Here is a 26,025-nt window from a genome sequence, read left to right as displayed (position 1 = left end):
GTTTAAGGAATAAGTTGCTTTGTAACATTGCAAAGTAATTGACAAAAGTCAATTCGCTGTACTCGAACATTACAATGCTTTCAAATTGAAAGAAACGTTAGATCTCATTAGTTACTATCCTGAAAATAGATAATAATTCTAATGGCAAGATCTCATGTTTCAATGATTTCTCCTTCTCTATTGATAACCAATATCCTTGAGGGATCTAACACATTTAGGAATGTCTTCTTTCATTGGCTCTTTTTTTATTTCTTTACGCATACAAACGTATTCTCCTGACAATATGTGAGTTTCATCGGCCAATTTTCCAGGCGTCTGCTTTCAGAATGTCAAATGATTTGACAATAATTGTGTGCCTGAGTGTTAACAAGACGTGTCTCATGTATTACAAAAAGTGGAATACTTTTTCTTGGACCGCCCAAAACTCTGTTTTGCTTAATGTTAATTCATGAATTAAGAAAACTTGTGAAGAATATTGTAAAATTTTAACAGCTATATTTTTATTAATTTTATAGTTTCTTAAATAGTGTATGCAGTTGATATTACGCTTAATATTACTTTATTGCACTTTCAATAATTGTCACATGAAAATGATAGTTTACGTATAATCAAACAAATGACGAAAAGTATAGTAAAAGGTAAATAAATGAAAGATGTCGAGAGAAAAATACAGTTAGAATCTAACATGACTTTAGTCAATCAATGATTATACATAAACTCAAAAGTTTATAGATTATAAACAAGCATTTTATAAACTTTACATAAGAAATGGATAAAGAAAGAAAAAAAGCGCAGAAGTATAGGAAGAATAAAGGACTATATGGACCATTCCTAAGTGGCTCTCTTTGTAGAATTATGTAAACACCATCTCAAGTTCAAAACAAATTTACAAAGTTATTTAATGTCAATGTCAATGTCAATGTCTGTGTAAGTGTGTGTATAAAAAGTGAACATTCTTGTACATATATAAAAGTCAATCAACTATTAGTCGAATCCAATATATTATTGAATAAAAAAAATCTTATTAATGTTACATAAAATGTGAAGAATATAATATCCCTTTAAGCATGCAACAGATAAATGACTGAATTTATTAAGCATATTGGAAATAACTAAGATATAATTGACCTTCCTGTATGTAGACTTTAGTATCAAACACATCGTAACTCCAACTTTTAGGGTGTTTAGATTTTATTAAACTTTACCATTTGGACTTTGATAAAAATACTAGATGCAGCGAGGTCCAACTGCACAACACAACATCAATTAGGAACACCAAACCTAATTCATTGTACTACTTATTACATGCTTAACATTTTTTCAACTCAGAAATATCAAAGAAACTTAAAATTTTTGAGATGGGAGATGTTAAAAATCAATCTTCCAACGGTTCCAAGTCAAAAAAACCAACCAATGATTTCTTGACTTGGAATTTAGAAATTTTATTACAAATAGTATAATAAAATCAGAAAACTTGTTAGGATTATCCAAGACTTGTTGTTCCTCCAACTGACGTATAAAGTGACGAATAAAATTACTCAATAAATAATAAATTGAGATTTACATTTCGGTACACCCAACATCGCAATCCCTCGTCGCATCTAGTATTTATATTTATCCAAGAATAAAGTTTTAAATATTATGCTAGTTATTAAATTTGCATGGATTTTACAGTAAAGTCTTTTCTTCTGTGAAAAATAAGGTTTACAACATCCGCGAAATTCGACTAATAAGGCACATAGAGTTTCTATTTTCATGAGTTCTAAGCAATAAATGAGATTCCATCAAAAATTATAAAAGAATAGAATAACATAAATCTAATGTTCGGCTATTTATTTACTTTTACAAACTTTTACAAACAACTAATAAACTTGCAATGTAACGATAATTATTTACATGGTGGATTAATATACAAAAAAAATGTTGAATAATTCATAAGAACTGAAGAATACTATAAAGTAATATCTACTATAAATAGCGCCGCTATATTTGCTGTACATATAAGGACTTGAGCCGAAATAAGAAGAAATTCTCTTGTAACTTATTTAGTTGCAAGCTAATAAAAAAACATAGTATGAATTCTAATCAGTGCCTTCTCTAAGAGAAGGGATCACTTCACACGACTGTACTTAAGAGGGAAAAATATTTGAAACAATTACATTTGTCATTCTTTTTCTTTTAAAAATAGATTTACACATCTTCTGTATTAAAACTAAAAGTTTTCATGAAAAGTTTCTTTTGCTTTTTCTAATTCTATTTAACAATTTCTTCACGTTCAGTCAGATATTTTTTTGTAATTTTAGCATAAGATTTTTAAATAAATCTGTCCATAAATTATTGTATCAAATGTAGTGGCTACTGCTTCTTATATTCCTTCAGGATATTAATTAAAAAAAAATTAATATAATTAAACTGTGAATTTAAATGCAATTTTCTTTTAGTTTTTCAAGAAACTAACTTCAACTAACTTCAGAATATTAGATATTTATGTTTCTTAAATGTTTACACAAAATTTAAATTTCTTATTACTTTGCTCATGAAAATAGAAAGTAATTTGTCATAAAAATGAACATCCGAAGATGTAGTATGATAATTAGGATTTTTTATAATATACATACATATAATATATGTATTTCTTTAATTCAAGGAGGATTGCTAAATGAAATATAAAAATGTACTAAAATTAAAACAAGACATTAAAATAGAATTTGCGTAAATTAAAATAATACAGGTCACTTATTTAATTACATATTTCTGTTTATAAAATAGAGGCTGTATTATTATATATTTTGCAAACCAAAAACAAAAAAATAAAGAAATAAATGTTTAAGATACAATTCCAGTCAAACTTTTAAACATTACAATATATTTAGTTAATATTTATATTTCATTGTTACATTTAATATTATTTAAACTTGCATGCAAGATAGTAACTGACTAATCATATTGTTTCTGAAAAACATCAACAGAACAGTATTTGGCTCAAATTAATTTTCTTATTATCAATTTGTAAAACTTGGAATTTAAAATTGCTTTTAAAAGTGCATAAAATTTGCAAAAATACGCGGTAAAGAGAAAATAAAATTTTAAATTAATATTCTCAATGAAAATGAAATAATAACGACAACAATTCTTGTAAAATCTATTTTCAATAATGGTTCAAAACTATTAGGCACATATTTTGAAAAATGAAATGAAAAGTTTGGCCGAAATGGTATATACAACATTTTCTTTATGATAATCCATTTTGACTTGATTTCATACATCATGTTTCTTTTAATATTCTAATAAATATTTCTATTGTATTTAATTAAACCCACCAAAGTTCATGATTATATTTATTCGACAGCTTCTAAAGGAGAATGAAAACAGTAGTATAAACAGTGTTCAGCGATGACTTGTTCGAACAAACTTGTTGCACTCGTACATTTCGGAAGACGGTTCAACTACAAGTTCGTCCAAAAAAGACGTCGCCGTACTTAATCAATAATATAGTCATTGAATCATTTTCTACTATTAAATGTATCTTTTGCGATATTTAATTAAAATGATTTAATATGCATCAGATAATAACATTTTTCCTTAAAACCTTTAAGTCTCCGTTGATACACTTACATCTGTCAATTTTGTCAGCGACTGATTACTTTTTCGACATTTCGTATAATTACATAAAACACATAGATATATACGTGATTTTAATTACATAATTATATGATTGTATAGAATTAGGATAGAAGTACTGCGAAAGTTCAGGATTAATCTGGAGCAAAGTGTGTCAACGGAAGGTTATATTGAAGTTTAAAAACATTAAAACTGTATTTGAGTAGAAGATCTCTTCGTTCTCTTTAAAAAACAATTTAATTCAAGTATCCTTTTTACACAACAAGCATTGCCATTTATTAATCTGAAATAAATTAGTGCACCTATTTGAACATGCAAATTCGATGCACATTTTAAAATTCTATTTAATAAATGCTCAAGTAATGAGTAATATCCTTTCATTGAAGACAATAAGTTTATGAAGTGGATTTTATATTTAGTATTGTGGGAAATTTAGAGGTGTGCCATCGGGTAGATTAAACTATCGGTGAAAATTGCAATTGGTTTCATATATATATATATATATATATATATTATATTATATTGTTTCATTCGAAAAAAAAGAAAAAATTCAACATATATTAAAAGAATAAACATTTTTCATCATGCAAATATTGATTAGGTAATTTGAAGAAAAAAACATTTTCCTTTGTATTAATTTTCGAAATGCATACCTCTAAATCAATGTAACAGCTATTGTTAAAATCTATAGTAAGTGAAATGTCACTCGACTTGAGAGTCGATTGAATTTCACCCGAAATTACTAAAAAATAAAGGATATCTGTCTGTTCTGAAGAATAAATTAGGTTGAAATGTATTCCTTTTAAATGACAGGACTTGAAAAATGTAATTTTTGATTTTGAATGAGAATATATGAATTGCAGAAAATAATTACCTGAGTCTGTAGTCGTGTGAGACCGCGGATCCAAAGAATTTGTCCTGCGCGCGGCTTTTTGTCCGAGTCAGGGTCGTACTTCTCGTCTCCCAGATTTATGGCACCAATATCGTCCGGCTGTCCGCGGCCCCATCTGTTTTAAAAAAAACATTATACCAATTTGATTATTTGAAGACGGCTCCTCCACGCACAGCACCAAATTGATGTTTCCTCCTTCGCTCCCCTCACTCTCTAACGGGGTAAAGCAACGCTAACAGAAAGTTACACTACAATTAACGCGAGTGCATAGATAAATACAAATGAATGCCAATCGTTACAAACTTGCACGTACTAAATGTATTTATGAAAAAGAAACATAAAATACTTTCAAAATATGAGTGACAGAAAAGCTATTGAATAAGGGAAAAGAAGGAGGTTTAACACTATTTCGACAGCGAATTATTTGGAATGTTTATATGAGACATGAGTTGAATACACGGGAAGGTGTATGACTAATAATAATAATAATAATAATAATAATCATCATCATCATCATCATCGATGTAATAAAAGAGTATCTGCTCAGAGTGTACCAAGTTGTCACTTTTGTCTACAAAGAAATTTTAAGGGAATTTCAACCATTATGACGCCACAGTTTTAGAACCCATGCTTTGCACAATCTGTGACGTCTTAATGTTTCAAATGCCCTTAAAAACAGAAAAAAACAAATTATTAACAAGTTTCCATCAGAGAATCTCCAATGGTTGATTGTGTAGGGAAAAATGGTTCCTAGAGAAAAAAAATTATTAAATAAAAGTTTCACTACCAGTTAATGACATTTTGACAATTAAAAATTTAATAGTCAAGTTTAAAGACATTCCCCTTTGTCTTAGGAAGAAAATAGATTTATAAATATTGAACATCATTCGCAGTGTTCAAAATTATTTACTAGCGAAAGGATAAAAGTTGCACATAAACAAAAAAGCATCGTGTGCATGAAGCACTGAAAAAATGATTAAAAATATGATTTTTAATGCGATAATATTTGCCGAATAGCAAAAGTATTGCAAACACGGTAACTTTGTATGTGAAAAAAGGAAATCACCATATTGGCAATACTTTGGTTATTAAGCAATAATTGCAGAATTAAAAATCACATTTTCGATCGTTTTTCTTCAGTGCATAATAAGGAATTCCAACTTCATAAGCAATTTCACATAAAAGTAGCCACTGTTTCAGTTCTATTTTGGTGAATTAAATTGGAGATACTAAATTTATAACTTAATACACTGAAATAGTACTGGAAACCATTTAAAAATTGCTGACTCTTTGAAAAAGCTATATTTATTTACACGTTTCGATTGAGATCGTTGAGTAAAAATTGTCGTAAATGACCTTCAGTCCTCTAAAGAGTAAAGCATTTTAGAAAATGCTGTTTCATACTAGTAAAGTGTGATCTCTATTAATTATAAAAGAAGGATTTTCCTTAAATTACTCAGGAACCACGGCCTATTCATAATAAATCTTAAATTCAAAGTACGGGATTTAAGTCGATCAAAATATTAAAAAATGTCACAGAAAACAAGATAGGGGATTATTATATAAATACAGATGTTCATTACATGATTATTTTGCTTCCTCTTTACAATTGTGGAAAAGCAATAACATTATTTCAGTTTTTAGTAAATTTATATTTATTTATCTATTTAAGTAGTAAACGGGACAGTGCCCTTTCGTACACCCTGAAAAAAGTAATCTGATAAGTAAAGAGGAAAAATCCTCTTCTACTATCGTCTCAAAACAAAATTATTCCACTTGAATTTATAATATTTATATTATTCTTTGGTAGTTAATAATAAAACAAAACAATTTTTTGAGGTTCAAATGTCAAAAACATTGAATTCAAATGAAAGAAAGAAATATATTAAATAATGTAAGTAATTAACTATTAATCATTAATTATACTTATTTAATTAAAAACGTTGAATTTAGTGCATCAAAATAGTGTTTATTTATCAGTTCATAACCATACTTGGCAAAAAATACTAAATATTATCAAAAACAATGTTTTTTTATATAAAAAAATGTTTTTGAAAAATAGGTAAATGATTTGAATTCATTAGATTAAGTTCTTAAGTAATTCCCAATGCAATCTAACGTCTATACAGTTAGTTGAATCCATTCCATTTGTCGTGATGCAAAGAATAAGGTGTAGTAATAGAATTCTGAATTTAAAGACAAAAATTTTTAGTAAAAAAGTGAAATGTTTAACTTTCTTTGCGATTAACCTATTAATGCTCAAAGCCAGAAAATTATAATTATATAATACTTATTCGCTTATATACCGTTACTCGGCGGTTTTTCGGTTCGCTGATTACGAATTTTATGTTAGTTTTCAGAAATTCAAAATAACGGATTCAATATGGCGGAAGAAAAAATTAAAAATTTTACGAATTCATTGCAAATTTTCAGAAACCCAAAAAGGCAGGTTCAATACGGGGACAAAATGTTTAAACATTCATTTAATTGCCTTTTAGTTAGTTTTCACAAAATTCGAAATGTAGTCTGCAATATGACGAAAGAGAAACCCAGTAAACGAAAACTAATTGAAATGAATTAAAAAGAATTCACAAAGAGCTTTCGTGAATCCCGCTTTGTGACAAATACGAATTGGAGCCATGATGCAATTTTCCTGAATTCGTGAAACTGTATTGAACTTCCGAACCTTCTATCCGTACCAATTCACTGGACAAGTTTTGAGCCTTTAATTTTTTTCAATTCGTTAGCACGAATTCAATGCATTCCTTGGCCATTTCTTTCGAATGCGAATTCGTTTGGACAAATTGGTACATATTGAATTAAATTCAATTGAATATACAAAGAGCTTGAGTGAATCCCGCTTTGTGACAAATACGAATTGGAGCCTACCAAAAATGTTAATTCGTTTCAATTCATTTGAATTAGTTTTTTTTTACTGGGAATTTAAGAATCTGTCTTCTCGGCCTCTGAAGTTTTTATATGTGACTGTCCACGAGAAAACAAGGCTTAGGTCCAAAAAATCAATTTTGATTTTTTTATGGTAATCGACAGATTTTATGTTGCTTTTTCAAATGCAAAAGTCAAAAGTTAAAAATATCAATTACTTTCGACAATATATCGTTTTAAAGATGGGTATGTCAAGCGTCGTTAACTTCAAGCGTAGTACTTCAATCGCTCGCCCTGTGAAATTCACGTTTGGGAGCTAAGCCTTGTTTTCTCGTGGACAGTCACATATACATTTTTGGAAACATGTCGAGAATGTTAAAAAAGTATCAGTACAATTTAAGAAAGTAGTGGTAAAAATATGTATTAAAGTAGGTATTAAGCGTGACAAGAGTAGGTTCTGCAATTGTCACATTGGGCAGCGGTTGACTGAACTTTTAATCTTTTTTTCGTCATATTAAATCCGCCATTTTGAATTTCTGAAAACTAACATAAAATTCGTAATCAGCGACCCCAAAAACCGCCGAGTAACAAAATATAGGCGAATCCAATAACATTTTGGTAATTTAAAAAATAGTGACCAATATGTACTTTTAAATTTTACTCCATATTTGGCGTCATTTTCGGTTCGCCATCTTGAAATTTTGAATTCTAATTTACGCATCTTAAAAGTATAAAATTTTTATGCACTTAAAGTTGAGATTTAAATTTTGTCCATATACGTCTTCTAGGTAAAAACCGCCATTATCAATTTTGACTAAAACCAAATTCACTCTTGACACCGGAATCGAAAAGAGCACAAATCGAAAAGACCAATGGGTAACTTACTTCGTATGGTTTAGCTTTCTTTCCTTTAAATGGCCTCTGGTAATATGGTTTAGCTTCAAAACCGTATTAGGTCGGTGCGAAAAAATGATTTCCAACTACTATGAATTTTTGTCTAGAAGCGTTTGAGTTAAAGATTTATTAAAGAAAAGCATGAACTTCTTAAAGTGTAGAAATTCCGATTGCGAAAAAAAAATTTTGTTAAATTGTGAAAAAATGAATTGTGATTTGACCTATAATAGGTTAAGAGGACGCCGTATTTGAAATTCTTTTCAATATTTTAATTCAACTCAAACGCTTTAAGAAACAAATTAGCAAAGGTAAGTGGAAATCATTCGATGTAACGTACCATAATACGTAACTTTCGAAATCTTTAGTTGCGACGCTCATGAAACTTGAAGTAATTCTTCAAATCTTCACTGATTTTCAATGTTTAACGAAAAAGTTGACTGAACATTACATGAAAGATTAAGAAATTTAAAATAAATTTAAGTAAATTCATGCAATGTTCAGTCAAGTTTCGTGCCAAACATTGATAAACAATATAGACATTTAAAGAATTGCAGCCAAGTTAATTGCAATTAATACATAGTAAACTTTTAATAAATATCAGATAAAATTAAGGTTGAGTCCACAATAAGCAAACATTTTAATTTTAATGTGGACTTACAAACCGAAATTTTAAGACAGTTCATTCAGTTTATTAATTGGAAATTTTCCAACAAGTGCATTTATAGGATCACGTCAATTTTCATACACAAGTTGCCGCAATAAAAATTGAAATAGTAAAAATGTATCTGAAATCATACATGATCAAGTACAGAGAAGGTTCTATTCAAGATCATTTAGTAGTACTTGTACCAGTTTCTGTACCAATCTCATATCTTATTGCTTTTGAACTGTAAAACTATAACTACGCATCCTTCAAAATTTTAATAAAACCTTGTTTCAGGTGAAGAAAAACTGATACAAGAAAATCTACAGGAACATTTTTCCGTTGTTCCATATAGGAAACATTTTCTACATCTAATTATTATTCATTGTTCCAGTTTCTGTTGTGGAAACTTGTGTATGACAAGTAACGTGATCAGATACACCAACTTGTACCAAAATTTTCAACTGGTTTACGTGGTTTAATAGTCAAGAGGGGTATAAATATATGAGTGACGCGCTCCCAAGAAAGATACCTAGGAAGCAAACCAATAATGTATTGATTGATAGTTTCCATTAAATTATGTAAATTTGAAACCAGTTTTTAATAAATATTTTGATGTAATTAAGTCTTGAACATGAATAATTTATAGAAATAATTAATTGTCTAGGAATTTTACACCACTGCCAACCACTGCCAACCACTGCTATGGGAAAGCTGCTGCTAGTCAGCTAGTCCGAAAACTTTTCCGTGTAGGTACCTTTCTTGGGATAGCGTCACATATAATTTTAGTAAATGCTGCATTACTAAGGGAATCGCTATCTCCTTACCCTACTTAAAGACTGAGGAGACTGAACTATTGCAATGAACAATGAAGGCTGATTTCATTCGTTGCAGAAAAAGTCGAAAGTAATAAATGTTGAGTATGCGGGCATGCGCACACTCAATATATTTGCCTTTTTCATAAACCAGCGCAAGTGGGAAGAAGTTGTAATGTTTAAATTCAGATTACACTGGTCGACAAAAAAAGATTTTTTTGCCACAAGAGTACACGTTAATGATTCATGTAGGATATTTCACGTCTCAATTTTGAGAAAAACGGGGCTGAAGTTTAAAAACATGGTATTTTTTGGAGGCGCATGATTATTCCCCAAATGTCATTTTACCGAATTGTATTTATCCAAAATGTTATTTTAACGAAATGACACTTTTGCGAATCGACATTTTTACGAATTATCACTTTTGCAAAAAATCATTTTTGCGAAATATCATTTTAACGAATCGTTATTGTTTCGAAATGTTATTTTTTCGAATTGCCATTTTTACAAAATGTCACTTTTGTGAATCGCTATTTTTACGAATTGTAACTTTTGCGAGGAGTCATTTTTGCGAAATATCATTTTTACGAATTGTCATTTTTACAAATAGTTATTGTTCCGAAATGTCATTTTTTCGAATTGTCATTTTTGCGAATCGACATTTTTACGAATTGGCACTTTTGCGAAAAGTCATTTTTACGAATTGTTATTTATGCGAAGTGACATTTTTTCGAATTGTCATTTTTACGAAATGTCACTGTTGCAAATTGTCATTTTTGCGAAAATTTCTATAGTAAACTTGTATGCATATATAGATTTACCATCCCAGTGGGTACACTTGTTCAAAAGACGTCTTAAGGATGTCTTTTTGCGTCTTTAAGAAGTCTTAAAGACGTCCTATAAATGTTCTATGTCTTGGCCATTAGATGTCTTTAAGATGTCTAAAAGACGTCTTTTTTCAAAATAGAAGAATTCCCATAAATAGAAAATATTATTTTCTAAGTTCAACTTGGACTTAGAAATTCATGAATGTAAAAATCATTGAAATGTTTCCAAGTTAAATTCATTTCATTGACAAGTGAGATCGTTAACTTTGTAGAGGTTCATATCTGTTTTGAACGGATGAGGTGCTTAAGGCGCTGCTGCGGTTTAACCCAGAAAATCCATCATCATCACCAAAATTCGAGATAGATACAGAATTTTTTTGTTCATTTGAGATGTTAAAATTAATGTTACGTAAATTAAATAGAAAAAAATCAGCGGGTCATGATAGAATCCCCAACTTAGCATTAAAAAGGCTACCAGATAGTCTAATATAAGGCAGTTGGTGATTCTGTTTAATAACCTGCTAAACAATGCGTATTTCCACAGGAAATGGAAATTGGCTAAGGTCGTTCCAATATTAAAAAAAATAAAAATCCGAATTCTCACAAAAGCTATAGACCGATCAGTTTGTTGCCAAACTTGGGGAAATTTTTTGAAACAAAAATTAATAAAAGTTTAGTTAAATTTACAGATACGAATAGAGTAATACCCTATGAACAATTTGGATTCAGAGCTAAATGCTCAACGGTTCATGCAATTTCGAAATTTACAGCGGACACAAGTGACGCATTGTGCGAAAATAAATTTGTAGCGACGTGCTTAATCGATGTCGAAAAAGCATTCGATTCAGTCTGTCTGGACGGCCTAATATTTAAATTGATAAAAAAATCAGTGCCCGAACATTTGATTACAATAATTTGGAGTTTGGTAAAGGATAGAAGAATATATGTATTTCTCGATGAAAAGGCTAGTTGCGAAGAATATGAATTATGAATATGAATTATTCAACATTTACACAAGCGACCTGATAAAGTCTGATGATATGAACATTGTTAAAGATGTTAAATGTATAGGTTTTGCCGACGATTTGGTTGTGTATGTAATTTCTGAATGTTTGTTTGCAGCGCAAGACAAACTGTGTAAACTATTCAAAAATGTATATAACTTCCTGGGTGCATGGAGACTAAAAGTTAATGTTGAAAAATGTGATACCATACTTTTCAGGCCGCTGGTCGACTGTGTAAAAAAATACAGGTTAAAGTGGAGAAATTTTGCAATTCAAATTGGCGAAGATGAAAATAATAAATTAAATCATAAAAGGCTAGTCAGATACCTAGGCATCGATATAGACGATAGATTAAAGTTCGTATTACATGTAAATGCAGCTCTGGAAAAGGCCAGAAAGGCATTTTTTGCGAATAAGAGATTATTTTTTTCATCGAGATTATATTCTAAAGTCAAAATAATATGTTATGTACTTTTGATTAGACCGATTCTCACCTACGGCTGCCATATTTGGTATGGCATTTCGCCATCACAAATGGAGAAATTAAGATTGTTTGAGAGGTTTTGCTTGAGGATATGTTTACGCATGAGACTTACGTCTCAAATCAAAAAATATATGACGCGGCGGGTATACCGAGAATTGATATTTTTATATTAGACTTGATAAGAAATCATATTGAAAATGTTAATAAAAATCAAATAAATCCGCTTATCCCGTCTTTATTTGGGAAGGATGACGCGAGTTTAAGAAAAAAGTTGGACAAGGGATATCTCTCTGTGGATGTGTATTGTGTATACGTACCTCGATAGGCACGAATACATACAAGATCAAAATAATATTCCATTGTTGTATCATGTATCAAGGCACTCGTCGGTGAAATGAGTCATAAGGTCAAACACGAAGGATATAGAGAGAGAGATGTAACAATTATTTTAAAATACTCCACAGCGATAGCAAGAAATGTTAAAATGTCAAAACCTGAAAATAGAAAATGGAAATATTGGTGGCTTAAAGACCACTAGAATTAATAAAAGTATCATTATTGCTTGTGAGGTAATTTATTGTATCTTACATTATCTTTTTTCTTTTCTTTTTTTAAAGCTTCAATTGAGGCGGGGTGACCATTTTTTATATACCTCAGGGTAAATTTTTTTTAATGGTTGAATGAAACTTAATTATTGTACATGTATGAAACTAGAATGAAAACTGTATGGTGAAATTATATAGAAAAAAAAAATTTAATTCGACGAGCGACCTTGCGTCCGATCGGAAAAAACAGTAAAAAATTATATACTGTTATATGGCGAGTTTTTTCATTGTTTATCCGCCAAATTTTTTGTAATTCTATGTTTGTTAAAATAAATAAACGAAAAAAAGGTGCTTAAGGCGCAGTGCTTCAAGCCCAAGGTATCCGACTTCGATCCCAGCTTCGTAGGAATTTTTTCATTATTTCTCCACATTTTAGAAAAAATAAAATTAAACTTGAAATAAATTTAATACTATATTACTGTGTTTCAACTTAGAAAATGTTATAAAAGAAATGTCTATTTAAGATCTGAAAGAATATAAAAAGGACGTCCAAAAGTCCCTTTTATGTCTTCCCGTGTAGAAATTGCCATGTTATGGCCTACACAATGATCAAAAGATCTGGCCCCGATTTGGGCCATGGTTAAATTTCTACACGGGTTTTAGACGTCCAAAAGACGTCTTTAAGACGTACTTTAGACGTCCTTTCTTATGTCTTTTAGACGTCTTTTGGACGTATAAATTCGTAAAAATGACAATTTGAAAAATGCCAGTTGGCATAAATGACAATTCGCAAAAATGCCTTTTCGCAAAAGTGACAATTCGTAAAAATGTCGATTCACAAAAGTGCGTTAAAATAACAGTTCGGATAAATAAAATTCGGTAAAATGACAGTTCGGACAAATGACATTTGGGGAATAATCATGCACCTCCATTTTTGGCACTTTTTAAACTGCTATAAAAAATTATCGCGATGTGATAAACATTTCAAATAGATCTTAAAAGAGAGCTCAAACCTTCAACTTTAATCTTCAAAAGCGAAAACTGATGTGTCAATAACAGAAAATTGTGAGAACAGCTTTTTACCCTGTGCACGCAGCAGTTTTCATTGCTCCCGTGATTTGAAGCAATGTTTTATAATCGGCTTTTTTTTAAGTTCTTACAGGTATATGTAATAAAATTTCCACTAGTCTAGAAAGTTTTCGGGGTTGTTGATTATTAACCTGAAGTCAGTTTTTGAAAATTCAAAATGGTGGATCCATTATGTTTCAAATCACGGAAGCAATGAAAACTGCTGCTCGCTCGGAGTAAGTTTTCACTTCTGAAGACTAAAGTTGAAGGTTTAAGCCCTCTTTTAAGCCCCATTTAAGATGTTCATCACGTCGCGTTAATTTTTTTAAGCTGTTTGAAAAGGGCCAAAAATGCCATTTTTTGGCATTTAGATTCGTAATCTACGGGAAAAATCCTTCAAGAATCATTAACCTTTATTCTTTCGGCGTCCCCTTAATAAATTTTCAGGAAATTTTTGGTGCTGTGGGGGAAGCTGACGTTTCTAGCTTTAATTTAAGTAAATGTAGAATATTTTTTGGTGAAAAATAAAACGAAGCCCTACATTAAAGAACCGGGTAGAATCAGGAATCTACTTGCTTTGAGTTGGTTATTGCCACGTAAGTTCTAATTGCAAATCAGTAAGTAAGTATTTTCAACTGGTTTCAACACTTTTTTCTAAGATTTGTCTGAGTTTTATGTTAAATTGCAGTCTTTTTTAGTCTTTAAAGGAAAAACTAGACGGCAATAATTAGCTAAATGTATCGGTTCTTTCCTATACGTATTGCCAACGTTTATAATAAGACGTAAATGGCCAAAAATTCTGAGAAAAATCATATGTTTCTACAAATTAATCTAAAGACGAAACTCAACATTTTGTTTCTTTCGTTTCCTTAAATTGTCAGTGACAATCCTTAAGGTACGGCAATCATGAGCCCCTACAGCGAAGCTTTATAATTAGTGGGTTCTAACTTGAGATACTGTAAATATAAATACTTGGAATAATTATGACACTGCATACTGCAAAAAAGAAGTATCTTAATTTAAGATGTTTTGGTAGTCATTTCTAAGATGTTTTGGTAGACACTTTTTTGTTACTTGAAATATCTTAATTTAAGATGTTAAAAGTATCTTCGTAAACATTTTCAGTATATTTTTTAGGAAGAAAGTTTTGAGGTTTACTATGGGCTCATATGTAGAACACTTTATGCATCTTAGTTTTTAATAACTTATATTTTTGTCGCATCTTACAATCACAAGTAACTTGTCGCTAAACATCTTATTGGATCAGAAACATCTTAATTTAAGATACTTTAAAAAACTTGCCGAAGTAGCTTACTTTTCTAAGATGGAAGAAATATCTTTATCACTGCTAAAACGTATAAAGCATCTTAGATATCAGTAAGATACTTTAGAAAAGATCTTACTTTAAGATCTAAGATACCATTTTTCGATCTTACATCTTATTTTAAGATATCAAAACATACACTTATTTTTGCAGTTGGGTCGAGAGCCGGCCACAATAATCTCACAAAAATTTTAAAACCTTTATCCAACACTAAGAGTGGTCCAAATTTCATTAAATTGGTAATGTTAGTTCTATTCGCTATCGAACCTCCTGGTGTACTTGAATTTAAATAGACAACTAGCTAAGATACATTAAACTATTAAGTATGGTTAGTAGAACATCCATTGCTTTATCGTGTAGCTATCAATTAATAAATTAAACTTGTATCCTGATAAATAAAGTGATAGAAATAGAAATGTGTCAGTGAAGAAAGAAACATTCTACTCTGTCCAAGTATTCATTTTACTAATATGTGAATTAGGGGATAGCCTAACAATTGACGTAACGCGATCTACAGATCGCGTTTGATCAAACTTGAAAATCATCTGATAAATATCACATTACTTGATTTTACTAAGTAGAATAATTTTACTTACGAAAGAATTTTAGGAATCTTGCGTGTAGGAACTGTTGTTACTAGTTGGCCCCACAAAAGAGTACCGATTCCAAAGAATAGACACCACATCCATTGCTCTAACGTTAATGCTTTTGTGCTGAATGCCATCTTACCATACTGAATAATAACTATCTGTAAGAATTTTATTATTTTGGTGAATGATTTTTCAATTTCATACGTAAATTATTACTTAACAAATATAATTTTGATTTTTTTAATTTTTCTTTTTTTAAAAAAGACCAACTCGGGTTTCATTCATATTCAATGTGATATCAAGAGCAAATGTATTCTTACTTGTGAAAGGCATGTGCCTATCCAAATTGAATAGAAGATAGGATTAGTAAATATCCCCTGGAAGACATTTCTCTGGCCATGAATTTTTCGAGCATTAAATTCATTAAATAAAGTCATCATAACGAAAGTATTAAAAATAACAGTAAAATGTTGGGTGGGCCCTTGGTCATGTTTATTCCGACCTGTTTCGATGCCAAGAAGTCTGTCACCTGAAGGATAAAGATGCTTTTTCAATAAACAACAATTCTATGGAGAATAGAAATACTTTGAAATCACGATTAAGACAAAAAGTTAGAGAATACGATATATTTTATATGTAAAAAAGTAAAAGTTTTTAGACTGTAAAATGAAGTTAAAAATATTTGAGATTTACTGTCAAGTTTTGGTTATATTGATTATAAATGAAAGGTCTTCTATAGTAATCGTAATTTCAAGCAGAAAAGATAAATCGATAAATGCTTACCAACAAAGAGAAGCGTAAAAATAACAGTCAATTGATAAATTGCTTGCCCAATAATGTTTTTCATCATCGTTCGCGATATAAGAGGTTTTGTTCTACCATAAGGCCTCCGAAGAAGGAGATCCGGAGTTGGTAGTTCTGTAGCTAAAGCAAGAGAAGCTAATGTATCCATTATAAGATTGACCCACAACATTTGTACTGCTTTTAATGGCGAATCTTGAACAGCACAAGCACCAATAAAAGCAACGATTACAGCAACAACATTAACGGTTAATTGAAACTGCAAAAACTTGGCAATACTGTCGTAAACGTTTCTGCCCCACATTACCGCCTTAACGATAGAAGAAAAATTGTCATCAGTTAAGATAATATCAGATGCTTCCTTAGCAACGTCGGTTCCAGCAATGCCCATGGCGAAACCGACGTCTGCTTTCTTAAGCGCTGGACCGTCGTTTGTTCCATCTCCGGTGACGGCAACTACTTCCCTGCTCACCGTTGCTTTGCTGTCAATGATGCCTTTCACAAGCGTGTATTTATCAGTTGGAGAGGATCTGGCAAGTACTCTCAGTTTGGGCCACACTTTGTCAAGAAGGTGTTGCTGCACTTCTCCGTGACTGTCTCTGATGCGCTTATTGAACTCTTTACCTTCTAATATGAGAAAGTCTTCATTTGGCTTTAAGATTCCACATTTGAGAGCTATCGATCTCGCGGTGTTTATATTATCACCCGTCACCATTCGCACAGTGATGCCAGCTTTCTGGCACCGCCTGATCGCGTCTGGCACCTCAGGACGAACGGGATCTTCGATTCCAACAATACCCAAACACGTAAGATTATTGACAATGTTTTCTTCATCCTCCCAATTAGGCTCGTTGTCTGAATGAACTTGATTAATTTCAGCCTTTCCAGGAACAAAATCTCGGTAAGCAATAGAAATTGTGCGGAGTCCGTCACATGCCATCGGTTCAATTACGTTCTTCACCAGGCGCTCTTGCATTTCCCTGGTAAATTTTTCCAGATGACCCTCTCGACCGTAAATAAAGGCACATCTATAAATAATCAAATTTTCAACAGATTACTACTATAAACTATATTAATTACTGTAAATTATTACTGTCAACAATTTGATGCAAAGCACCTTTCCTACGGCTAAAAATTTAATAACAATATTATTAAAAACGAGTAACTAAGTCTTTCTTTTCTTCAGAAGCGATTCAGATCATTACTAATTTGTTCAGTGGGTTAATTTAGTTCATTATTAACACAAAAGTCTCTATTTATGAATACAGAATTTCGACTGCGATCACTTTTGTTTATATTTTGACCAAAGGTTATAGAAAGAAAGGAATTTTCAGATGCTAACAGATAAGCAAAAAATTATTGACATAATCCCAAACTCAACATAAATTGTCTGAAGCAAGGAATTTAATAGAAAATACTGAAAACATCTTGAGGAAAATAAGTATTCTTCAGAAAAAGAATGGAAAAAATGAAAAGCTTTTCTTTTCAAGATGCTGTAAACATTTAATTTATTTTATAATCTTTTGTATAAAAACTAGAGCTGTGCAAAATTCGAACCGAATCGAGTTTTGTTCGAAAAACAAACATTGGGCGCTGAAATGTCGAATGTCGAATATTCGACATCCGAACTGGACTAGTTCGAATATCGCATTTTCGACATTCGAACTAAGCTAACTTGAATGTCGAATTTTCGACATTCGAACTAGGCGAAAAAATTCGAACAGTTCGGTTCGAATTATTTTGCACAGCTCTAATAAAAACTAAAGCATGGAGCCTGAATTTGGAATACTTAATTCCTCTGGGGTTTTATTTTTTGGAACATTTATGTTCTTGTGGATAAATTTGCTTGGATCACTTTAGATTAACTCCCTTTTTGGAGAAGATTTTTAACTCGAAAAATGTATTTCACTTCCGATGCAATTTACTCTCTACATTTTTTTAGAGCGTAATTTACTAATCCAACAAAATAAGGCAATAAACTTAATTAGTCGTTAAGTTAATGAACGATTAAAGCCAGTTTCACTGCTCACGGTAGGTGGGTTAAGGATTTAATCATTGATTAACTTTTACTCGATGTTGCTTTTAGTGGCTAATTTTCATCAACAATTGAGACTAGGCATGTTAAAATATTAACAAGCCACAGTGGGCCAGGATCGTCGATTTTTGGCCAAAAATCATTATTTAAAAGAGAACAAGATATTTACGAATAACAAGTAGGCTACCTACAGTTTTTGGGGTCGCTGATTACGAATCTCAAGTCAGATTTCAAAAATTCAAAATGGCGGATCTAATATGGCGGACATAAAAATTTTTAAATTAATAAATTTGAATTAAACATAGGTATCTATGCGTTTTTTGGGTCGCTGATTACAAATCTGATGTCAGATTTCAAAAAATCAAAATGGCGGATCCAAAATGGCGGACATACAATTTTTAAAATTAATCGATTTTTATGAAACTTTGTATCTAGGGGTTTTTTAGGTCGCTGATTACGAATCTGATGTAAGAATTCAAGTGGATTTTAGATTGGGTGAGATTCGCCTACAATTTTTTGCTTGGGAGTTTTTCAGTTTGGTGATTACAAAACTAGTGTCTATACAATTCAGAAAATAAAAATTTTTTTCCTGTTATTAGCCTACAAAAATAAAAAGTACTGTAGTTTCCAGGATCTACCACGAGGAGGTTACAGGTAAAGATCCCATTTTGTATTTTTTTAGATTTTTAAAATTTTTTTGGTTTTTTTTAGACCTGATGTTTACTTATAGGTATATAGTTTATCGCGTGGGTATATCAGGTGCGCATGTAGTCCTATTGGAGAATCTGCTTTTGTTGCCATGGATCAGATAAATACTCCATTTCATATCTAAATTTGATTTCAGAAACAAAGTGCTCATTTTTACATTTTTAAAATCTGACAACAGATTCGTAATCAGCAACCCGAAAAACCTCTACATACCTATGTCTCATTGAAATTGATTAATTTAAAATTTTTTATGACCGCCATTTTGATTTCTTGAAATCTGACATCAGATTCGTAATCAGCGACCCAAAAAACCATAGAGTTATTAGCATAGAGTGCGCAAGCGACCAAAATGTTAGACAGCCATACGAAAAGTAGACCCCTTTTCTTTCTTTCTCTAATAACGCATGCGCGATAGTGAAACAGCTGATGCATCGAAACAATTGTTGCTTGCTGGCAATTATATTTTTCTTTTATTTACGTGACAAATAAATAATTTAAAAACATTTTTAGCAGGAAAAATGGTATTTTATGTTAATAAGTTTACCTGCTTTCAATTTATACTCATCGAAATAAGCAGCTCAAAATTAAAAATTTCAATTACTATAATATTATCGATACGACATCCAAACTAGAATTAAAAGTTGCGTCTTAACTTCAAATAACAGCCAAATAGCTTTTTTTCAACATGACTTTTTAATCCCACTCTACCCTATTTATTGTAAAATATTTATTTTACATTTAATTTTATTATATTTAAAACGATTTTTCATGCGATCTTTTTAGACAAAAACCTAACCAAAAACTTTTATTCTTGCACATGCGCCCTTAAACAAGGTAAGATAAGGGGTCTACTCTCATGCTTTTGTCTCTTTCTATGCGCCTAAGAATGCCTCTTACGGTAAAAGGTATAACTCGCGCACTCTATTCTAATAACTCTATGCAAAAAACCCATAGATACCTATGTTTAATTCAAATTTATTGATTTTAAAATTTTTATGTCCGCCATATTGGATCCGACTAACTGAAAGTCGGCACTCTATTGAAAAATCCACTATTTGTTAACTTCAATGGAGCTACATTTTAATAAATTTTATTTTTTTAAAGTAACTATTGGTTTTTTTACTTCAATACATCTATTGATGAGAAAAAATAAGTACTTATACAAAAATAATTAATTTATTTCTAGATATATTAAGTATTTCAATCAAAAACACTTTATTATTTTATCTCAAATGTTAAACTTTAAATAGTTCTAGAAGACACAATTTTTTATTATTTAACAAATCCTTTATGCAATAAATTACTTATTTACTATTAAATACTGTGGATAAATTCTTTTGTGCATATTTGAAAGTTGAAAAATTGTATTTTTGGCCAAAATTCGACGATCCTGGCCCACTGTGCAAGCTAAAGCCGAGACTTGATACTTATTTAAATAAAAATGATTTGAATTTCAACCCACTGAAGCATTGTGAAATGAAAAGTCTAATTCACGGAAAGCTGGGAAAGATTAAAAAAAATAATAGATATAAATGTGAAATACTTCTTCATGATGATTTCGGAAGCGCCCTTGGTGAAAAGCCTGAAGCCTCCACCTTCTCTGGGAACAACAGTAGACATACTTTTCCTAACGCTGTTGAAAGTATACACTCGAGTAAATGTTTCTTCGGGGTTATCGTCACGCACGTTTTGATAACTCTTGCCCAGAGCCACTACAAATCCCAATAAGGCACATTCGGTTTTGTTACCAACTTGCATCGGCAATTCAGTAGGGTCTTGTGAGGGCATTATTCTGGATGTGTATGCTGAATTAATAGATATTGATTGAATCAACAAATTGCCAACATGACTCGGAATATCCGAAAACGTGGAAGTTTTGCTCATTTTCTCGCAAATATATGATTGAACTACGGTCATTCTATTGGTCGTTAGAGTTCCCGTTTTATCCGAGCAAATGGCAGTAGCATTTCCCATAGTTTCACAAGCATCTAAGTGACGCACCAAATTATTATCTTTCATCATTTTCTGCAAAAAGAGGAACAATTAATCAAAGTTCACTTCATAACTTGCAAGTATTTACCCATGCAGCACGTAATATTTCGCAATAATATTAAAATGTCCGTTTCAAGCTAATACTACTTTTTGTTTTGAGAAAAAAGTCTTGAAAGCAGAAATAGAGCCTTGGACCTAATACAGAAGAGTCAAAAGTTTAGCCAATAAGCCAAACATGTAGAATACTTAAGTTCACAAACAAAACATAAACTGCGTATATTTTTTTTATTTATTCATATTTTCTTAATATTTACGTCATAAATGAAAATTTACTGCTTCCTATGGTATTAAAGCATAATTAAAATGATTTCAACTCTAATCACCTGATCAGAATTAAAATGCGTACTAAATTAAAAAGAATATAAATGTGCACAGATAAATTATCTCTAAAGAAATTAAAACACGAAAGCTTAAAAGTGACATTAGTTTGAAATTGAAATGATTGAAAATTGAGCAAGTGGTTATAAGTTTATGTAATTTTTAAGGTTGTGCAAAAAGCTCGAAAACTCGAGTAGAGTCGAGCAGGGTAGGGTTCGAGCTATGTCGACGACTACTCGAATCGATTCATGTTCTTGAAACTTTTCACTTTTGGGTTTAAGTGCACGGCCCGAAAATATTGGATCGAGTTTCAAGGTTTTTGCACACCTCTTGTAATTTTACATTCTAATATTACATGTACTTGGTTAATACATTTTAAGACGCATGAAAATATTCTAAATTCTACAACTTCTAACATTTGCATTTATGTTAAATAATGAACCGCAAAAACTTTAGAATCGTCATTGACATTCATATTATGTTTATTTAGGTCATTTTCCTATTAGATGCTGCTATAGAGGTCATACACATTGATGGCCAAATGAATCACCATGTAGTTGAACTGTGTCATGTGCAGCTAACTACTACTCAATAATTATCCCTATCTGAGAAAAATTCTATAATAACAACTCTTCCTGAAATCTTGATATTAAAGACGTTCTGCTGTATGCGACAATCTAGACAGAGTCGTTCACAAATTACATCACTTTATTTGGAATTAATTCGTCATACACAGCATGACCCCCATTCCTAGGAGTAACAACCGATTTATTTTCGTTAATCTAAAATTTGAGAGTATTGATATTTTCAAGAGGAGTTTACTCCAAATAAAAGCATAATTTATATGCCAAAGATTTTGAGAGAAGTGTCAGAATTTAGAAAATATTTATGCGTTTTTCTCATTCATTAACCGTAATAATAAAAGTTGCAAATACCTTAACTGAATATGCTAAAGACAGAGTAACAGCAAGTGGTAAGCCTTCAGGTACAGCAACGACCAGCACTGTTACACCAATGATTAAATGCCTCACTAATTCATTAGCATAGAAACTTTTCCATTCCTTTTTGTCAATGACAAAAGTTTTAACACAAAATTGAATGACTAGAATGACAACTGTGAGTACGGCTATCGTTGAACCTGCATAACCGATTTGAATAGCTAGTTTTGTTAACTTGGCTTGCAAGACACTTTTCTCTTTCTTTCCTGATTCTTCTGAATGTGCTGGAGCTGAACTATGGTGATTTTCTCCTCCCTCGTGCTTCACGGCACTACTGCCGTGGCTATTTCCAGTGATTTCTCCAGTTTCATTACCTTTTTTAAATAATACCGTCAATTATTATTTCAATTTAAATCCAATTAATTATATTATCTATATGAAAAAGACTTGATTATCTAATATTATATAATCATAAATGTGTAAGCATTCATTTTATTTTTTAAAAATATTTTTAGATTACTTTATGTTAAATTTATTTATTTATTTGTCATTTAAAGAATTTCTAGTACATTTACATTTATTATTAAATTATTGTTTAGTAATTTAATTTAAGGAGGGAAATATTTATTCAACGAAAGTTTTTTTAAAATGGAAAGATCAGAAAATCTTGAGATAACGTCTTATTGGGATATTATGGGTCGCTTTTAAGATTCTGAGATCAAAATAGCGTTTCTACTATTAGGGTAACTAATATGGTGGATAGAATAAAAAATGTGTTTCTTTTTTTAAAATAAAAGAATTTTTTCTTTGCATTTTATTTTATTTATTCTATTGGTAAAAAAATAGTTGTACTTTTTAACCATTTCAAGTTGTCGGTCTCAAAGTGTCGAAAAAATAACTGCACTTAATAGGCTTGAATCGAAAACTGCACCAACGCTTTAAAAATCATTAATCTTGCACTCATAAAATTCTGCTAACATGGAATTGCATTCTAAATTTTATTCAAAACGGTTACTTGGGGGTTTTCGAGGTCGCTGATTACAAACCTAAAGTCCAAATTTCAAAATTTAAAATGTCGGATTCATTATGGTGAAGAACTTTTTAATGTGTGTTTTGGATTTGTAACAACTTTGAATACGATTTAGTGAGATTTCGAACGTAAGTGCAACATTCGATTCAAACTTACCACACTAAAAAACTGTTGGAGGAACTGTTCGCCAATATGTGGAAGTGCTAAGACTAGAAATAGGAAAGATGTCTTGGCAACAATGCCTCGGCATTGGTTACAGATTACCTATTAAGGGAGGTGGCTTCGGAAAAGTACAATCATTTAAAATTACTTTGAATTCTTATTTAATTTCTATAAAGTTAAATTAAAATTAAATAAAAATGCAACTCTACTTTTTCGAAACCACCTCCCACAAAAACCTGTAATGTTGTTCCCACTTCTCCATATGTGAAAACAGTGTGCTGTTTTAAGCACACGCAGTTGTCAGGTAAATCATTGTAACTACTGTTTGATAATGGTTTTTAAACCAACTACTTTATCCGCCAATGGTATACACGAAATACATTGGAAAAAATGATTTTGGTTTAAAAATATTAAAAAAAAGAAATAACTATTTTTTTCTTCTATCCGCCTTAATGGACTTCTTGAAGGACGAAACTCTAATGACCTATATCAATGGTTTTTAAATTTTTTGATCTTTCGTTGAAACTAAGACAAAAATTCAATGTTGTTGCTTGGTCACCTTTCTTTCTCTTATGGGTTTATGGCTACTTTCAGCCAAGACACAACATTTCAGCGGACGAATCCTTGTTGTGCGGTGTAATTTCGCAGTAAAAAGAAGTATCTTAATTTCAGACATTTTGGTGGGCACCTTTTCGCTAATTGAAATATCTTACTTAAGATGTTAAAAATATCTTCGCAACTTTGCTTCATACATTTTTATATTTTTAAGAGAAGAATGCTCAGGTTAACTATAGGCAAAAACAAAACGCTTTATGCATTTTTCACAAGAAGACTAGAGACAGGAGATAAAACCCGGCTGTTTTCTCATGCAGAGCAGTGATTGCGCCAAATATATATTTACGATTCTGCGCATCTCACACACGCTTACATTTTCTAAGGAAGTATATGTGACACGGACAGTTAAAAGGGACCTACGGTCCGAAAAAATCGATTTTCATATTTTATTGATTCTTATAGTAAATAGGCCGCTCTTTCCAACGCATTAAACTGCAGCTTTCTAGCTGCATTAGTTTTTTCACAATTTCACTTCAAAGTTAGGTACTTTGACAAAAAAATACAACAAAATCAAATTTGAATCAAATTTTTTTTTCTGAAATTAATCAAATTCAATTGAAAATCGTTACTCGGGGGTTTTTGGGGTCGCTGATTACGAATATGATGTTAGTTTTTAAAAATTCAAAATGGCGGATCCAATATGGCGGACGAGTTATTTACAAATTATACGGATTTGCTTTTCAGAATTTTTAAATGTATGATTTTAATACAAATATGTATATGGTCTTTTAAATGAACAAACAGAATATTCATAACTTTATTATTTATTTTACAAATTTACTTTAATGAAGAACACAATAACTAAAAAGACGTGAGACAAAGAAAAACACGATAAAGAACTTAAGATTAAGAATTTAAAAGATTATAATCTTAAAAAATTCACAAATTTAGAATGATTAAAAACTTTGTTTTTTAAAATTAATTCTGCTTCTTACATATTTTTTTCTTGGATTTAACTTTTGTAACTGATATATCAGTTTTTCTTTTCTTTGTCACGGTAACCAAACTCTTTTCTTTTATTTACGCGCAGTAAACATAGAAATGAAGCTAATACTTCAGTTCTGACACTAATGACAAAATGTTAACTTTGTCCCACCACCGATGGTGTTTGTTACATAATAAATTAATAAATGCTTCCTTTAAAGCTACTGCATTAAGAAAAATGCTTGGAATAAAATAACTACAAGAACAAAATAACTATGACATTGGTAAGAACAATTAAACACATCATTAATACAAATAAATACTAATTTAGATAGAGATCCAGAAACCCATCTGTTTCCTAATCATCGACCCCAAAGTACCCCTAAAGTATAAATTAATATGTGAATCCAAACATTTTTTTAAACTACGTCCACTATATTGAATCCGACATTTTGAATTTCGAAAAACGAACATCGGATTCTTAATCAGTGACCTCGTTTTCGGTGTCAACGAAATTTTTTAGTTTTACACGAATTTGAACAAATTTTAAATATTGTCCTCCATATTGGAACCGACATTTAAAATTTTTAAAAACTAACATCGGATTCGTAATCAGCGACCCCAAAAACCCCCGAGTAACGAGTTTCAATTCATTAATACGTTCACAAGTATCAAAATCAACTTGCTAAACTTCAAAGTCGTTTTTCTCGAAATCTGTTTTTCGGATCGTAGGTCCCTTTTAACTGTTCGTGTCACATATATAGTTAAATGTGTGTGCGGATGTGCAGAATCAAAACACGATATTTGGTGCAATCTAGACAAGCCTTCATAACCACACTATTTCTGTCT

The 26,025-nt window shown here is 30.9% G+C and overlaps 1 protein-coding gene across 9 annotated transcripts in view; it reads right to left on the bottom strand.

The window, feature by feature from the left end:
• LOC122512364 (plasma membrane calcium-transporting ATPase 1) overlaps window positions 1–26,025 on the bottom strand; it is a 221,545-nt gene that overhangs the window by 65,852 nt on the left and 129,668 nt on the right. For all 9 annotated transcript variants that reach the window (XR_006302616.1, XM_043628151.1, XM_043628150.1 and 6 more), the window contains 6 exons: window positions 22,443–22,819; window positions 20,681–21,162; window positions 16,377–17,422; window positions 15,914–16,122; window positions 15,600–15,751; window positions 4,496–4,628 (listed from right to left, as the gene is read on the bottom strand). Coding sequence is in view for 8 of the 9 variants with exons in the window: in XM_043628151.1 (XP_043484086.1) it covers window positions 4,496–4,628; window positions 15,600–15,751; window positions 15,914–16,122; window positions 16,377–17,422; window positions 20,681–21,162; window positions 22,443–22,819 (2,399 nt within the window). In the remaining variant the exon portion in view is untranslated. The remainder of the gene's footprint in view (window positions 1–4,495; window positions 4,629–15,599; window positions 15,752–15,913; window positions 16,123–16,376; window positions 17,423–20,680; window positions 21,163–22,442; window positions 22,820–26,025) is intronic.

This window comes from Leptopilina heterotoma, unplaced genomic scaffold, assembly GCF_015476425.1.
Source record: "Leptopilina heterotoma isolate Lh14 unplaced genomic scaffold, ASM1547642v1 Lhet_97, whole genome shotgun sequence".
Classification (NCBI taxonomy): Eukaryota; Metazoa; Arthropoda; class Insecta; order Hymenoptera; family Figitidae; genus Leptopilina; species Leptopilina heterotoma.
Note: the sequence above shows the minus strand (reverse complement) of the source record. Positions and strands in the feature narration are given on the sequence as shown.